The sequence below is a fragment of the Panulirus ornatus genome, chromosome 48 (assembly GCF_036320965.1).
Source record: "Panulirus ornatus isolate Po-2019 chromosome 48, ASM3632096v1, whole genome shotgun sequence".
Lineage (NCBI taxonomy): Eukaryota > Metazoa > Arthropoda > Malacostraca > Decapoda > Palinuridae > Panulirus > Panulirus ornatus.
The window spans coordinates 18290427-18309353 of NC_092271.1; the positions used below are offsets into that span (position 1 = coordinate 18290427).

General features: G+C 39.5%; 1 protein-coding gene across 4 annotated transcripts in view; it reads right to left on the reverse strand.

The window, feature by feature from the left end:
* Window positions 1–3837: 3837 nt before the first annotated feature.
* Window positions 3838–18927, reverse strand: part of rump (heterogeneous nuclear ribonucleoprotein rumpelstiltskin) — a 100630-nt gene continuing 85540 nt past the window's right edge. For all 4 annotated transcript variants that reach the window (XM_071690724.1, XM_071690723.1, XM_071690722.1 and 1 more), the window contains 3 exons: window positions 9875–10410; window positions 7112–7247; window positions 3838–4659 (listed from right to left, as the gene is read on the reverse strand). In XM_071690724.1, the coding sequence (XP_071546825.1) occupies window positions 4604–4659; window positions 7112–7247; window positions 9875–10410 (728 nt within the window). In that variant the 3' untranslated portion in view covers window positions 3838–4603. The remainder of the gene's footprint in view (window positions 4660–7111; window positions 7248–9874; window positions 10411–18927) is intronic.

The following is an 18927-nucleotide window of genomic DNA, read 5'->3' on the forward strand; positions in this document are numbered from 1 at the left end:
AGGGGGATGGAGAAAGTACTGCTGCTATGGGAATTCCACTGTAGAGTTTAGAGGTTTTTGGGAAGAAGTGAATCTGGCTAAGCAGCAAGCTATGAAGTTGGCCATCCACTTTTTGTCAATGCTGTGGAGAGTAATGTCAAATGTCTTTTGTGTACGTTATGAGTCTGGAACAGTCAAATACCTTCTTGATGTTATTGCCACTAACACTGAAGGAGGAAGGGGGTTATAGTTGGTTGAAGTGTGTGCGCAATGCGATTGCGGAGTGATTGGGTCTAGAGCCATGTTGTTTGGGTACGAATATTTTTCTTGATTGTGTAGGTCAGTTTTCAGGAATATTTACTTGATTCTGAGCAAGTCAGTTTTTCAGTGTTGATACTGAAGGCAGAAGTAATGAGGGGGAGTAATTGTAGGAAGAGTTGAGTGGTGTGGAAGGTTTTATAACTGGTATTACTTTGGCAAGCTTCCAAATTTCAGGGATTTCCACGTTAAGCAAGGAATGGCTGAGGATATCTTTAAAAGCTTGGACTGCACCAAGTCCAAATAGTTTTAAGTTGAGGTTTGATGTGCTGTCACGACCTGCTGGATGAGAATTATGGAGGCTTTACTTGCAATCTTTCATCAGTAAGACAAAGCACTTGTTTCTGGGAAGGTTTGTACAGCATGACTTCTGTTACAGCATGTGGTTGGTTTGTGACTTACTCCGAGTAGTTTCTTGCATATGTTTGTATGGTCTTTGGTAGAAATATCAACAGAATGGATACGAAATGTCGAAATGCTGGGTTGGTGCAGGTGTTATTCATCTTCATAGTGTGCTAGAGTTGATTGCAACTGGGTTTGGTTGTGCACTGTGTTGAGAGGGATTGTTAATTTTCTGTATGTAGTTTTCTGTCTGCCGTTTAATGATTAGATTTGTGATAGCGATGTTTGGAGTTTGGATTTGTTGTGATATATGATAATGGCACGTCACTTCCACTAAGATGGTTTCTTTTGTTTTAAGAAGTCTGCGGCTTATCGGAAGAAGTTACTGTTACATTTCTTTCTATGTCCTAGTGATATGTGTGACATAAGAGGAAATTGTCAGATGCTTTGGAGCTTTGATTCCATATACTGTGGGAATGCTAGCCATCAAACTTCCCTGAAGTCTATTTATGTCTTTTTGGAGAATGTGTGGGTTGGTTGAGTGGGTTACTTCAAGTTATCAAAATGGGTACGTCATTAGGGGAGAGTTCATGTGGTATGCCCTAAGTCATTTTTGTGTACAATACTGATGAACAAAAACTACTGTGCGGCAAAGCTAACTGCAGAAGGTGGAGGGCTGGAAGTCAGGTTGCACAGGTTAAGGATGTTGAGCAGGTTAAGTTTTTATAATCAGTCCATCACAGGGATTTTAGATGAGGGTGCTAAGCCAAACATAAAGGTGGGTATTGAAATCAACATGGGTATTAGGTATGATGGTTAGGTTCTTCAGTTGAGGAGAGTAGCAAGGAAGGCATGTGAAAAGGGGAAGTATGTAGGTGTTATGTTGGTGCTATGTTGTTTAAAATTCTTGGATTGTATTTCTTGACAGTTATCATTTTCTGTGCTTTGAGTACTGCTGAGAATTAGATGTTTTGGTGTACAAGTGACGTGGAACTTCTCTTTGTCCGTTTTGTGTACTGTCTAAGGACTGTGTAATCATAGAAAGGAGGCAAGAACGAACTGGGTGCAAGATTGGTTTCTTGGACGGAAGTCATGCAAATATTATGTTCTTAAAGAAGGATAAGCACGTCCATGTGCTTGTTACAGGTGTTAAATTTTTCAATGCTTAGCACATGAAAAAGGTTTTGTAGAGTAAGGGAGTTACGTGATGAAGCAAAGGGTTGCATATTTTGAGTTGCTGGTTATGAAGCGTGATAGTGGGAGGGTACATTAGGCATTTTCACAAACGTGTGTGTGTGTGTGTGTGTGTGTGTGTGTGTGTGTGTGTGTGTGTGTGTGTGTGTGTGTGTGTGTGTGTGTGTGTAGTTCCAACGTTATATGGATGCACAGAACAGACCACTGATAAAAAGGCATGGACGAGGATTGATGTGCTGCAATGCAATGTCGAGGACAACATATGGTGTGAAGAAGTTGGATTATATAAAAAATGACTGGGCAAGAGAAATGTGTGGTAATATGTGGAATACATATTAAAGAACTAAAAATGGTGTGTGCTAAAATGGTTCAGACATATGGAGAGAATGGGTAAGATGGGGCTGACTAACATGGTATCATGCTGATAGTGGAGAAAACAAGTAGGGGGAACCAAGAAGGTGAAAAAATAGAATGAAAGATGCTTTTAAGAGTCAGGGCCCAATCATGCAAGAGGGTGTGAGGCATGTATTGGATACAGCAAATTGTAGTAATGTGGTGTACAGATAAAACATGCAGTCAACTGGGTGAACCAAGGCATACAAAACAGTCAGGGGATACAATTAAGAGATTTGTATGCCTTGACTGTGGTTAGGGGTAGCTCTAGTTTCAGCTCATTATACATGAAACCGTGTGGATGTAAGCATATCCAGCCATTCTTTATCTGTTCATGGCACTAACTGGTTTGCAACCTCTCATTCATTCTCACCACACATTACATTAAGGTTTAACTTAACCACTGAATATGACCTATTTCAGACTACTGACAGAGTATCATCCCCTTCATAACACACTCATCCACTTCAATCTATCCCATGCACACTTCCCACACTCCAATATATTAATACCCTGATACCCTTAAGCAACCTTCACTCCATCCTTCATCATCTCCCCGCCCCTTACTCCCTCCACTTATATTAAGCAGATCCTCTTAGTCTTTCTGCACTTATCCTCTCCATATAATAAAACATTTCAGCAAACCCTATGAAGTATACATACACATATAAACCTTTGAACTCCTTATTTTGAATTTGCCACTGACTTGACATTCTCTACCTCTACAGAAACAAAATTAATAGAAAATGCATAACATACTGACCTTAAGCTTCAAAATGCATAATAAGTTGACCTTAAGCTTCAAAATGAAATTCTAAATACTTTTGAATTCATTTACAAATAACTATGGAGACTATAACCAGCTCAGACTTAAACTTGGTTTCAAAAGCAATTATACAAAAGGTAAATTAGGCTTGCTGAATGAATAAAGTTGCTTTGATTATGCAAGTTCACTACCAAACGAAAAAAAATAACAACCATTTCCCAAACAAATATGCATTTCCATGAGTATTGCTATGATGCATGTTTTCTATATCAGTTATATCTACAACCTAACTACAACAAAAGAAGGCCTCTAAATATACAGATGATAGCTTCAATGTTCAGTGTGCCTGCATCACAGTACCGCCAAGCCTTCAGTAACCATAAATTAAAACAAAAATCAAACAATTAACAGCTTATTCACTGAAAACATTCCTTATAACAGAACTTATGTAAACCACACCATTATTATCAATGACCAATGCACTCAAAACCCAGAATCTTCTACTGACACTATAATGAAGAAAATGTCTCCTACGTACTTACAAAAGCACTGGTGCCAAGAAATTTCTTCAATTTCCTTGGCCATGTCCAAAACAGATGCTGAAATCAAATTAAGTCATCACACAACCCTATATATATTATGGTCTATCTAAACATCTTCCCTTTTCTATGTACACACCAACTAAGCTGTGCACACACTACAGCATGAAATTTAAGGAAAATTGCCATTTGTATCATTAATATCGACTAAGTTCTGAACACAGCCCATAAGAAGTACACAATCCAGACTAAATATGTTAAGACAAATGCAGAAAAGTCTAAAGGACAACAAGAAAAAACAGCAAAGAAGGCCCATTGCCCATTTATTGGCAAATTACATCTTATTATCTATTAACAGGTACAGTGATCCAATTATACTATTCCAACTTCGCTCAATAAGCAACTGAACACAATTATCCTTTCAGCATATACAACTCAACTAATATGCAGTGCGAAAAAATCTTCAAGGGACCACAGAAATGAGAACTACAATCTAACCTTAGTCTTAAAAAAAAATACATCACTGACATGGATATCGAAGGATGACAGCAAGAATGACAATTTTCTTTACAGTCTTTGTTACATCAACATTTCAATACGATAAAACATCGTTTAATCAGTGCTGGGAGCAATTACCTATTCCAAATCACAACAGTCTGTCAAAACCTGGTCCAGCAAATATCAGAAACAACTACCTCCATAACTTGGAAACAGTGATTTAAAATATTGCCACTAATTTAAAATTTACACACACCGATTTAATTAGAATGCCATGTATAATCCACATCAAATCCAGCAATCCTCCATCAGAGTATATAGTCTTCAAAACTATTAGTTTGGACACATCCCAAACTAGGCATAATCCAATCCTCCACAACTGGCTACTCGAGAAACTGACGGGCCACTGAGATGACACAATCCCCCATGTAAGCAGCCATTACCTTGCGTAGTCATCAGCTGTCTTCTTTAAATATTCGCCACTCAGCCCTCAGGTATGATGAGAGCTTATTTTTCTCAAGATCGTATTATTCTCTTACACAACAGTCTGAAATGCCTCTCTTGTTGATATATATTACAGAAGGACAGCATCAAGAATCCTTCCATCTAAACGCTGACGATCCAACATTTCTGAACAACATGTTAAGGGAAAAATTCAATACAACAAAATAAAATAAAAAGGTGTGTGTGTGTGTGTGTAAGTTACTGGGCTCTATTTGTAACAGGTTACACAAGACGTGAAAAGTAACCTTTGGTAAAATTGTGTCACCTAGTACAGTCTCATCAAAGAACTTCTCACTCTAAAGCCATCTACATTTCCATGCATGGACTTGTGCTGCAGGGAAGGTTTAGAATAGTCCTGGGTAATACCAGGACTCTTTTACTGAAATTGGTCCAGGGATAATAATACATGAAATAAATAAATAATAATGAGTGGTTGGGCCATTCTTCGCCTGTTTCCTTGCTGATGCGGGAAACAGCGGTTAGTAAAATAAATAAATAAAAACAAATAAATCAAATTATTTATCTATCATACATAATCGCTGTTTCCCACATCAGCGAGGTAGCATCAGGAAACAAATGAAGAATGGTCCATCCACTCATATACACATATATACATAAATGCCCATATATGCACATATGCATACCTATACATATCAACATATTCATACATACATATACACACACACAGACATGTACACATGTGCATATTCATACTTGCCTGCCTTATCCATTCCTGGTGCCACACTGCCCCACAGGAAACAGCTTCACTAACCCTAGCTTCTGTGAGGTAGCACCAGGAAAACAGATGAACAAAATGGCCACATTTGTTCACACTCAATCTCTAGCTGTCATGTATAATGCACCAACACCACAGCTCCCTATCCACATCCAGGCCACACAGACCTTTCCATGGTTTAGAACACATGCTTCACATGCACTGGTTCTGTCCATTGACAGCACATCGACCCTGCTTTACCATATCGTTCCAATTCACTCTATTCCTTGCATGCCTCTCACCCTCCTGTATGTTCAGGCCCCACCCACTCAAAATCCAGATTCCCACCTCCAATTTGGTCTCCCAGTTCTCCTTGTTCCCTCCAACTCTTAACATATACATCCTCTTTGTCAATCTTTCCTCACTCATTCTCTCCACATCTCCAAACCATTCAAAGACACCCTCTTCTGCTCTCTGAGGCAGGGGGTAGCGATGCTGTTTCCTGTGGGGGAAGGGTGGAATCAGGAATGGATGAAGGCAAGCAAGTATGAATATGTACATGTGTATATAGGTATATGTCTCTCCAAAACTCTTGCATTTACCTCTGTGGCTATATACAGAATTGCCTGAAACAACTGTTATAAAAAAAAACTTATGGAGCAAGATTTAGATATCTGAGAGTGGATTTGGCAGCGGATGGATCCATGGAAGCGGAAGTGAATCATAGGGTGGGGGAGGGGGTGAAAGTTCTGGGAGCATTGAAGAATGTGTGGAAGTCGAGAACATTATCTCGGAAAGCAAAAATGGGTATGTTTGAAGGAATAGTAGTTCCAACAATGTTATATGGTTGCAAGGTGTGAGCTATGGATACGGTTGTGCGAAGGGTGGAGGTGCTGGAAATGAGATGTTTGAGGACAATATGTGGTGTGAGGTGGTTTGATCGAGTAAGTAATAATAGGGTAAAAAAGATGTGTGGCAATAAAAAAAGTGTGGTTGAGAGACCAGAAGAGGGTGTTTTGAAATGGTTTGGTCACATGGAGAGACTGAGAGAGGGGAGATTGACCAAGAGGATATATGTGTCAGAGGTGGAGGAAACGAGAAGTGGGAGGCCAAATTGGAGGTGGAAACATAGAGTGAAAAAGATGCTGAGTGATCAGGGCCTGAACATGCAGGAGGGTGAAAGGCGTGCAAGGAATAGAGTGAATTGGAATGATGTGGTATATCGGGGTCGACGTGCTGTCAATGGATTGAACCAGGGCATGTGAAGCGTCTGGGGTAAACCATGGAAAGTTCTGTGGGGCCTGGATGTAGAAAGGGAGCTGTGGTTTCAGTGCAATATTACACGACAGCTAGAGACAGTGTGAACGAATGTGGCCTTTGTTTTCTTTTCATAGTGCTACCTCGTGCACATGAGGGGGAGGGGGTTGTTATTTCACGTGTGGCAGGGTGGCGATGGGAATGAAGGCAGACAGTATGTATTATGTACATGTGTATATATATATACATGTATACGTTGAGATGGATAGGTATGTATATTTGCGTGTGTGTGGACGTAAAGGTATATACATGTGTATGTGGGTGGGTTGGGCCATTCTTTCATTTGTTTCCTTGCACTACCTCGATAACGTGGGAGACAGCGACAAAGCAAAATAAATTAATATAAATAATATCAATGTCTATGTAGAGGATCTTTCCAAAATCATATTAAATACTCAAAATGTGTTAATAAGGAGATATGAACAGTGAAAGGGACTTTAAATTATGAATATCAATACATATTACAGAACATTGCAATATATCGCAAAGAAAATAAAACCAAAAACTTAAAAAAAAAAAAAAAGATTTATCTTTATAAAAGGATACCAACTGCTCTGCGAGCATCAGCCTCAGTCTGGAAACGGACTGTTCCAGTTCCCTTTGACCGAATCTCGGCAAATCTGATGTCTCCAAATTCACGACACAGGTCACGGAGTGACTGCCACGTGTAGTCCAGAGGCAACTGTAAGAGAAAATATAATGCTACTGTATAAACCACGAATTTCAATTACAGATTCACAAGAGAAAAAACTATTCCATTTACCTAAGATTATAACAAATGACTTCTCCAAATAGTATAAACCACTATTTTTCCCGTACATGAAAATACTCGTAAAGTGATGATCTGTGAACACTCACACAAAAACACAATGTGACTGCCTGCTTAAAGAAGCCTAATGTGTTCCCCATTCGTTTACCTCTTCTCTTCACTTTTACGTTTCCCTCTTTCTTTGCCCTCTGACCAACTTCATTTCACATCTTTATATTTGTATGCAAACTCCTACATTAATGAATTAGTGCAAAGAAAAGTGAGAGAACAAACTTATTACAACCACTCTCTAACTGTCATGTATACTTCACCATAACCAGAAGCTCACTATCAACAGTCAAGCCTGTTTCTTTTCTTGGTCATTTCAGCCAAGCACATCTTGCCCTTCCAGTACTGCACCTTCCACTTTTTCAGATGTGTAAATGATGCCTTGCCCTTTTTCTCCAACAACATTATGTCCAATCTACTAGAACCTGTATTCATTCATTTCTTTCATATTTTCTGACCAAGAAAAATGTAGACTTGTGGAGATTCCATTCTCAAAAGACAACAAAAGAAGTGTCTTCAGTTCTTTCATCTCCATGTGGAAAAGCAGACTTCAAAAGAATCCTTCAACCTTGTAGCCAGTGAGCTCTTGAACATTTGTGGACAAGCCGTTTCATGAGAAAAGCAAAACAATCATCGGCGAATACCCATTGCTGACAAAACAGGGAAAGAATGACTAATGCAGTGTTCAAGAGTAAGTGATTTTGTTGCCTCAAACAACCTCTTTGACACTGCTAATCAACATGTGACGAGTGACGAAAATTAGGAACACTGGGACTTACTCAAGGAGTGAAGAGAAGCTGGCGTATATAATTATCTATATCTCTGATGCCCATTCCCTTTGGGAACTCCCTCAAGGGGATGGCCATGGCAAAAGTCTCCTTTAGTGCCTCACCCTAACAGCCTACTGGGAGAGGGCAACTCTCTCGCATTGTTTTCAGAGGCTTCTACCTTATATTCCTAACAGATGGCCATGGCAAAAGTCTCCTTTAGTGCCTCACCCTAACAGCCTACTGGGAGAGGGCAACTCTCTCGCATTGTTTTCAGAGGCTTCTACCTTATGTCCCTAACAACTACTACTACTACCTTATGTCTACCTGATGCTCCAACCTACTACTGCCTTATGCCCCCACTTCATGTTCTTAACTACTACCTGAACGTCATGTTTCAACCTAATTCTCCCACTTTATGTTCCTACCTACCACTCATGTCTATTGCTCCATCCATTTTGCCATAAATCAGAGTTAATGCATGGCTCTCGCTGCAGGTAAACCTAGAGTAAAGAAGAATGAGCTTTGTGAGTTACATGTTAAGCGTTATGTATGACACAGAGACTGTGTGTTTGTAGACAGAATGCCAGCAGTCCATGTGTGGGTTAGCCAGAAAGAAAAGACAGCTACCTAAATCAAAGGAGTTCAACATGACAACCACTGAAGTGCTGGCTCACTATGCAGCCATCATTAACACTCCTAATACCTAGGCAGCTAGTACAGGTAATATGCCTCCCTGGTTGGTGGTTGCCTATCAACTACTACCTACTAAGAAGCTGGTTTTCATGGGTAACTAGCAGAAGGAAGAAAAGAAGCAAAATAAGGATTACTGAGCAACAGAAAAGAGCAGTCAAGGCATCAGTAAGTATTCCAAGAAGCCTACGACTGTGCCTCCAATACACAGCTTGGTGGTAATTCCTGCAGTAAAGAAGTGGGCACCTATTCTTCTGTTAAATGCTCCTACTGCTGGTCCTGTTGAAGGCTGCACTGCCCCTAAAACATCAAGGCTAGGATCAATTACTGTTGTTGCAACTGTAGGAGAGAATCAGCGAGTCTAGCTCCAATGTTCACTGACCTAAAACTCTGTGACAGCTGAGTCCACCACCTTTGGCCAATGCACTTTTGATAGTACTGAAGATGGCAGCCACTTAAGTAACTTAAAGAAGTCTACATTGCTCTGGCTTAATTTCACTCTGGTGTGTCTTAACAAATGGGTGATGGACAAAAATATCATAGAAAAGCCAGACTTCTACGACTTTTTGTGCACAACCTAACACACTGGTCCAGCAGGGAAAACACAGGCTGACTTCTGACTTCCTGGAAGGATTCCTTTTAAATTCTCGGCATTCTGTCCAACATACAAATCAAGGGCCATGGAAACTGGCATCATGCTGAAATGGTTTGGACATACTCTTTTTATCAATACAGATCTCTCTTACCCTTTCATTACTTAATCAACCAAACCACCTCACACCACACCCTTGTCCTCAAACATTTCATTTACAACACATCCTCCCTCCCCATGCAACCATATCTATAGCCCATGCCTCGCAGACATATAATACTGTTGGAACTACTCCTTCAAACATATCCATTTTTGCTCTCTGAGACAAAGTTCTCTCAGCATCTTTATCGCTCCAGAACCTTTGCCCCCTCCGCACCCTATGACTCGCTCCTTACTTACATTAAAGAAATACATTCAATATGTTCCTTCTGATTACTTACGTTACTCAGCTGGATGATGTTTCTATAACCACCAGAGTAATTGCTGTTACTAAGGCTGGTGCCACTACCATGGTTGTAGTCACGTGACAAACCATAGCCTCCACTGCTACCTAAGTTGCCACGCGTCATGCTCGAACTCATCAAGCCAGTGCCGCCACCACCAATGCCACTCCCAACACCCCCTGCTAGACTAGACACCATGTTGCTAGATGTACCCATGCCAGAGCCACCCATACCACCCATCATTGACCCCATGCCATTGCCCATACTACTCATACCAGTTCCCATGTTGCCCATACCAGCACCCATGGTACCCATTCCAGCACCCATGTTGCCCATGCCAGCACCCATGCTCCCCATGCCAGTACCCATGTTACCCATACCAGTGCCCATGTTACCCATGCCAGTGCCCATTCCAGCTGTACCACCCATCCCCATCATGCCCATGTTCTGGCCCCCCATGTTGCCCATCCCCGATGCCAAAGCACCAACAGCAGGCATCTGAGTGACTCCAGTGGCAACAGCATTTGGCAGACCTGTAACAAAAGAAAAGCATATACTAGTTACATCTGTGCAAAACATCATACAACATTCTACAAATTCAAAAAAATAATAAAAAGTGCATCTAATAACTACATCTCTCAAAATTATCATCATCCATTAAAACAAAGCCTTACAAAATAAAAAGCCAGATTAAAAAGGGGGAAGCCCATTCCCTTAAAGGCAAACTTTCAATGAGGGTAACATTCTTCTAATTACCACAAATAACATTAGTTATCTATAAAAGCTACTAAATGTTATACTTCCATGCATTAAACAAAACAATAACAGGAAAGCATTACTCAGCATTTGTACAAAGTTAAATTTTCACTGTTTCCAAACTTATTCAAGTCAATCGGGAAATTTTTCAAACCCAATTCTGACACTGTAAGCATACATGAAAAATCATCCTTAGCAGTTTTAGATACCTATAATGTTAACAGATCATTGATTTCAAATTATAATAATTCAAACAGTTGTCTCAGAATGTAGAGTACAAGTTCTGGTCCATTTTCTTTCAGCCTTTAGAGTACAAGTTCTGATCCATTTTCTTTCAGCCTTTAGAGTACAAGTTCTGGTCCATTTTCTTTCATCCTTTAAGAACTAAATGGTAATTTTAGAGCCATTTATATTTTTCAATCCCAAGGTTTTCATTATGAAAAAATAAACAGACTTAAAAACCAGTGCAACTAACAAAAATAAATAACATTACACTCATGTGAGACTACATTAAATACCTAATTGCTTTGCCCACCTCAATAAGAGCGTTAGGCACGCACAACCAATAGCTTCATATGTATATATCCAACCTCTACCTGTATGATGTACTGAAACCAGTACCAACCGTGCACAACCTAGCCCAAAGCCTTTTCCATGCTTTACCTTCACCACTTCATATGCCCTGGTTAAACCCAATGACAGCATGTCACCCTCACATATATCACATTCATCCACTCCATTCAACCCAAACCTAACTTTTATCCTCCTTCAGGATTGGGTCTAAGTACTTCAAACCCCCTTCAACTCATCCTTATATCTCCATCTTGGTTTCTAAAGACCTCAGATCACATGATCACAGAAGACAACAAAACTACAGTACAATTTTTTTTTTCTTTTTTACAAAATAGTGATTAATGTACTGACAGCAAAAAACAAATCTGCAGAGGAAACAAGCATATGCACAACTTAAGCTTCTGTTTCAACAAGTATCAGATACAAAGTGAAATGAGGTCCTAAAAGGAAATAATGCAAGAACTATCAACAGCATTTTACAAGGCAATACAACAAATAATTCAAGGGTTATCCCCATGTAAAGATAATATGTAAAGCAAAAGATATAAAGAATAAAAATAATAAATGAACTTAACATGAGATTAGGTAAAGAAATAATATGCAATCAGCACATGAAAGACAAAGCTGGGAGAAAAATTACAAAGCTCAACAAAGCATGGGACAGATTACAGATGTTCCTCCCATGTATGAATAGAGCTTGGAACAAAAAATTTGAGACTGACCAGTTAAAGAGGGAGAAAGCAACCTCAAGAAAATATGGCAGATGCTAATCAATAAAATGGCAAACAAAAAAAGATGGAATACCTAATAATACACTAACAAAACAGGACATAATTAAGGCAAATGACCAACTTGAACTGAGCAATAGGGCCTAACGGAATTCTAGCTATTTCCTTACAACAACAAAGATGAAAACAGCAAAACCTTTGATGATGTTACACACATTCTGATATGTTCATGAAGGATGGACTAGACCTGATCGAAGAGGGAGCTGCATGTTCTGGTAGGCTTCTCAGTAAGTCTACATGCAAATTCTGGTCCTATGTGGAATATGCCCATCCCCCTCCATTAAACTTTTTGAAACAAGACTTAGTTACATCAAAATATTTAGCAATAATGTAAGAAGCATATGTAACAAAATTTCAGATTTACATATAACTACAATGGAGTAAAATAATGAATGATATTTCGAAAGAGGAGATTTCCTTGTTAAATACACAATTAGTGGGTAGTCTATATAACAGTGATACAAAGTTATAGTAAGCAGTAATGTCTTGCTCTTTGTCACAGCTCAACTTAATCACACGATGAAAAATGCTGTACCCACTAATAACATAAATTACATTTTTGCAAAAATCGAAGATAAGCTTCAAAAGAAAATAACATCAAGAATAGTTTATAGGCCCTCTGTAGATGAAAGATTCACTATTAATGTACATACACCATGGGCCACAGATGAACTCCTGGAGGGGCACCAGGCTACCTTGACCACATAGTGGTTAAGGCACATCCACTTTTTAACTCATGTTTGTGCTATGTCCAAACCTTAACTCACTGGGGATAACATGGACTTTAACCTTACACAGAAAGACAAATGTACATACACCACCTATGTGGTGCGTGTACATGTATCTTTCTATAGATATGTTTGTCAAACAATGTGTCACATTAAACTTTATAGTAACTTAGTAGATATTCGTAACAAACAAAAGCCAATTATGATGGAATTTTTTAACATCTTGCAGATTCTACCTTAATTTGCTTGATAGTGCCATAACAAAACTAAATGAAAATCCTAATTGCAACAAAAATATGTTACATTTAGTTCTAGCAACGACAATGATCACATTAACATGCTGAATTTGAAAGAGGTTTCGCATAAATCCTCACTGACAAGCTATTTTCAACATGATTCTTAACACTGCATGTAATGCTGATCAACATGAAAGTAGTAAAAAGGTACCAGATTTCATACTTGTAAATTCTAATTATCTTCCTACTGCTCTTGATAAGCATATCTAGGACAATATCGTCAAAGAAAAGGATGTGGTATTAGCTTGGAAAAACTTCAGTAGAACTATCAAAGCAGTAAAGGTGAAAAATCTGCCAATGCACAGTACTGGTCTTTTTCCAATATTGAAGTCTATGGTGGAACAATGAAACAGAGGAGTGCCTATCTTCAGAAAATGCTGCATAAAAATTCAAAGATACCACTATCAACCATGATAAGAGTATATGAAATTGCAATAAGAAACTGAGACACTTGCATGTCAAAACTAAATACCAGCATGAAGCACATACAGCTGAAAAGAGAAAAGGAAACCCTAAGGAGTTTTATAGCTATGTTACAATAAAGGGTCCAATAAAGTCATTATCAAGTCAATTGGTCCATAAATTATGGAAAACAGATACTTGATTCGAGACAATGAAACTATAGCAGAATATCTTATTTTTTCCCCTTACATTTATAAACGAAGACATAAATAATGTCCCATATTGTTCCAATGCTACATGGGGTTAATATTCAGCAACATTTTGACATAAAAGTTGAAGATATGCCATCAGCAACTGGCCCACATAAGTTTTGTCCAAAGTCTACATAGGGCAAAAAATTACACATCTAAACCCTTAACTCTACAGTAATTCACGTGCTGCAAAAAAAATTCCAGAAAGCGGGATTTTTCCATTGTAACAGCAACATTTAAAAAAGGTAATGTATCATCACCCAGCAATTCTTGTCCAATTAACTTGTCTGTTGTTGTAAAACTTTTGGAAGCCTTGGGCAGGAAGGTAAAAGGCAAAGATGTCTACAAATATCTTTCTTTCGTACTTGTTCACCATTTCCTACATCAAGAAGGGAGTGCCATTGAGACAAGGAAAGGGTCTCATGCTTACATCCATTCTCTAGCTGTCATGCATATTGCCCTGAAATGACTCCTATCATACAAAACCAGGCCCAAAAGACCTTTCCATGGTTTCCCCCACCTGCTTTAAATGTCAGGTTCAATCCAGACAACATGTCATCCCCTTACACCACACTGCACTGCTACAAGTCATTTTAACTCATGCCCACCTTTCACCCTCTTGCACGAACATGGCCTTTTTTCTGTTTTCCTGGCACTACCTCGCTGATACAGGGGGTGCCGATGCTGTTTCCTGTGGGGGCAGAGTGGCACCAGGAATGGATGAAGGCAAGCAAGTATGAATATGTACATGTACAAATGTATATGGCTGTGTATGCATGCATATGTGTATATGTTGATATATATGTACGTGTATGGGTGTATATGTATGTGTGTGCGTATATGAGATGGATGGGTCTTTCTTCGACTGTTTCCTGGCACTACCTTGCTGACATGGGAAATGGCAATCTAGTAAATAAATAAATACTTCCATCACTTACTTCCACCATTCTTCTCACCCAAATCAATTCCTCTTTCTTGAAAACCTCTACAAATCTTCAACCTTACCACCAACAAGTAATGATCAGACATCCCACTAGCTGACCTTCACTCTGTCCTTTTCCATGCAAGTATCTCTTTTGTATAACTATGCCTATCACTTATCTGTCCTTTTCCGTGCAAGTCTCTCTTTTGCATAACTATGCCTATCAATTGGTACTCCTTATATACTTATGTATGTCCTTCTTTCTAAACCAGGTATTCCCAATCACTAGTCCTTTTTCAGCATACAATCCTACAAGTTGTTAACCATTTCTATTCATCGTACCAAACAAGCCATGACCTTAACTACTCTCTCAACTGACACCTCACCCACTTTCATATTCATATAAACAATTCCTGGTACCCTATCTCTCACATCAAACTGCTGATACACTAACACAGCTGTTCCCAAAACAAAATCATCATTCCATTACTCTTCTCATGGTGCACTGTGACTAATAATCATCCACCTCTCATAACTCATTCTTACCAACGTAAGTCTTTGAAAATCCATTACAGTCTTTCACACATTCCCACAACTCTCAAGAAAAATGCTACCGCTTTCTTAACTCTGGTCCTCACACTAACCATTGACATTCCCAAACTATTCTCCTCTTTCATCCTTGAACTTTTTTTTACTAAGGGCAAGAACATCAAGGTTCCTTTCTACACACATACTATTCACATGTTCTTTCTTCTCACCTTCGTTATATCCAAACACATACAGACATCCAAGGAAGATGAGCACTCCTCCCTTGGATACTCCTGTTCCAATTTTGAAAATTAAAATAAAAGGTTTCCAGCTTTAGCAAGGTAGCACTCTCTCTAGAGTAAGGCACCGAAATCATATCCCAATGTCAACAGCCAAACCCCACATGCCATTCCATGGTTTCCCGATTCTACCCGCTGACAGCACGTCATCCCCTACATACCAAAACACCTCAATTCATCTAATTCCATGCACAGCTTTCACTCTCATGAAAGGTCAAACCCTAATTAACTCAAAGGCTGTTTAGCCTCATACTTCTCTCTTGTGACTCCCCTGACCCCTTGTTCCTTCCATCTCTTGATGGGAAGATCCTCTTACACAGTCTTCTCTTACTCATCCTCTCCATAATTCCAACCATTTCAGCAAACCCTAGTCAGTTTCTCAAGATCCATTTAGACAGTTTCCCTTTGTTCAACCTATCCTTCTGTCCAAACCATTTCAATACACCCTGGTCAGCTCTCTCAATCATACTCCACCTCCACTTACTACCACAAGTCTCTCTTAAATCAACATTCCTTACAAAATGAAACTGCCTTACACCAGATAATGTCTTCAAGCATTCTATTTCCAGCATGTACACCCTCTTTCCTTCTTTTGCATTCAGGGCCCAGGACACATCCATACAATGTCATGACAACTATGCTTTCAAATATATCCGTCTGCTCTAACAGGAACTAACCTCTCCTTCAAACACTCCTTTCCCATCTCACTTCAACCTAAATGGTTCCATCTGCTTACTAGACCTCTTTATTTTCATTTCCTCTGGGTACTCCACTGTCAGACTTACTCTCAAAACATTCTGTCTCATCTCCCTGCCATATCTCATTTCTTCCAACCGTTGCCTAGTGCATACCTGGTGATGTCTTTTGAGGCCTTCACCACCATAGCCCTGCCTGGGCCTGGGTTATTGAATTTCGTCATTTGCCGATCAAGCAGTTAGGTGCTGCAGCCCTCTGAGCCCATATAGCCCCAACACCCTGGCTGGCCTGGTACACTCTGTAGAAACTTATTCAGTGTAATCTTAAACTTCTATACTGTACATCTTAAGGTGGTGAAGGGTCTGAGCCAAAGATGTTTGAAATGTCCTCATTTTTGTGCACAATGCACCTTTGGATTCCAGAGGTAGTATTTTACAAAGACCTTCTGCCTGTCATACTGGTAGGATGTTATTTCCGATTGTAAATCAGGAATCATACCTTCTGGGATTTTTCCAGATATTTTTTTTTTTTTTTTTTTATACTTTGTCGCTGTCTCCCGCGTTTGCGAGGTAGCGCAAGGAAACAGACGAAAGAAATGGCCCAACCCCCCCCCCCATACACATGTACATACACACGTCCACACACGCAAATATACATACCTACACAGCTTTCCATGGTTTACCCCAGACGCTTCACATGCCTTGATTCAATCCACTGACAGCACGTCAACCCCTGTATACCACATGACTCCAATTCACTCTATTCCTTGCCCTCCTTTCACCCTCCTGCATGTTCAGGCCCCGATCACACAAAATCTTTTTCACTCCATCTTTCCCCCTCCAATTTGGTTTCCCACTTCTCCTCGTTCCCTCCACCTCCGACACATATATCCTCTTAGTCAATCTTTCCTCACTAATTCTCTCCATGTGCCCAAACCACTTCAAAACACCCTCTTCTGCTCTCTCAACCACGCTCTTTTTATTTCCACACATCTCTCTTACCCTTATGTTACTTACTCGATCAAACCACCTCACACCACACATTGTCCTCAAACATCTCATTTCCAGCACATCCATCCTCCTGCGCACAACTCTATCCATAGCCCACGCCTCGCAACCATACAACATTGTTGGAACCACTATTCCTTCAAACATACCCATTTTTGCTTTCCGAGATAATGTTCTCGACTTCCACACATTCTTCTTGGCTCCCAGGATTTTCGCCCCCTCCCCCACCCTATGATTCACTTCCGCTTCCTTGGTTCCATCCGCTGCCAGATCCACTCCCAGATATCTAAAACACTTTACTTCCTCTAGTTTTTCTCAATTCAAACTTACCTCCCAATTGACTTGACCCTCAACCCTACTGTACCTAATTACCTTGCTCTTATTCACATTTACTCTTAACTTTCTTCTTTCACACACTTTACCAAACTCAGTCACCAGCTTCTGCAGTTTCTCACATGAATCAGCCACCAGCGCTGTATCATATATATGTATATGACCAAATATACCTCCTTTCTGTACTACAGGGAATATAACCTGAGAGATTTCAGCCATTCCCAGTAATAAATATGGGCTGTGAAAGCTCTCTGAACATATTCTAATTCCACAATTTTGCCTGCCTCTAAGTGTGATGTTAAGATGAACAAATGTTCAGTTCATGAAAGAATTAGTGCTTTCAATATCAACATCGCTGTTTCTTCTCGTCTTGTGGGTTCACAGAATAAAGCCTACCACCCTTCTGCATGAGGCAACCACCCTTGACTTTCTCCTTTCACATTGAAAGGCATCTTGTGAGGCTTAGAGCACTGATAGGGTTAACTGGGATACAAGCTTATATGCCTCAAGTTCATGCTGGCCTTTGTTCAAATATTCATAGCAAGTTGCTCCAATGTGTTTCTTAATCACACTTTCAAAAAGTCTCATACATCAAAACAACTGTATTATTTCAGCAGAAGATTAGGAAGGTCAATGAGGAAGTGACTGATGAATGAGGATGATAAAAATCACATTGATCTTTCCTGCCAACAAATTTTCCCATGCAAACCACAATGCAATATCAATGTGATGCCGGAAATAAAAATATTCTTTGTATAGAGTTTTTAAAAATAATGCATGCATCAAAGGTACCAGCTAGTACCAAGTGATGCTATCTAAAGTGCTCTTCCTTTAACATAGAACCATAAAGTTTTTTTCATATTCCACAAAATAAACATCTTTACCGTAAAAATACACAAAAGGACAGCCTTACAGGCAGTTTTTTTCCAAATCTCCCTAAACCCCAAGATATGGGGATGGCTACCCAAAATTGTGTGCAAATGATTACAAATTTTTCCATGAAAAAAAAAATTGAATAAACAGCAATCACACTATATAACATCAAGAATAAATCTACATATTTCCTGAGTATATTGGAGCAAAATCTACGTTCCACCAAATCAAACCTGTGTACTTACAAATCAGACCAAAACCTATTTCAACAACTGTTATAGGAAACTGGAATTTTAGAGGAACACTTCTAAAACATGAACAGATGGGCAATCATAAGTATGAATATATATCAATGAATACTTACTAAATTCAATTAGCCCTTCCACTGCTATTTACAACATAATAATACACAATTTTCTTTCTCACTGTAAAATCCATCAAAGTCCACTCCTGTCAAAACACAGCTAGCACATTCCAATGCTGTAGACTCTCCCCACTAACCAGGAAATTGTGCAAGGGTTCCAGGTGTTGCCTCAAAGCAGTGGCCAACTTCAGCCTTTCACATACACCAACTCATTTGGCTTACAACCAACACTCG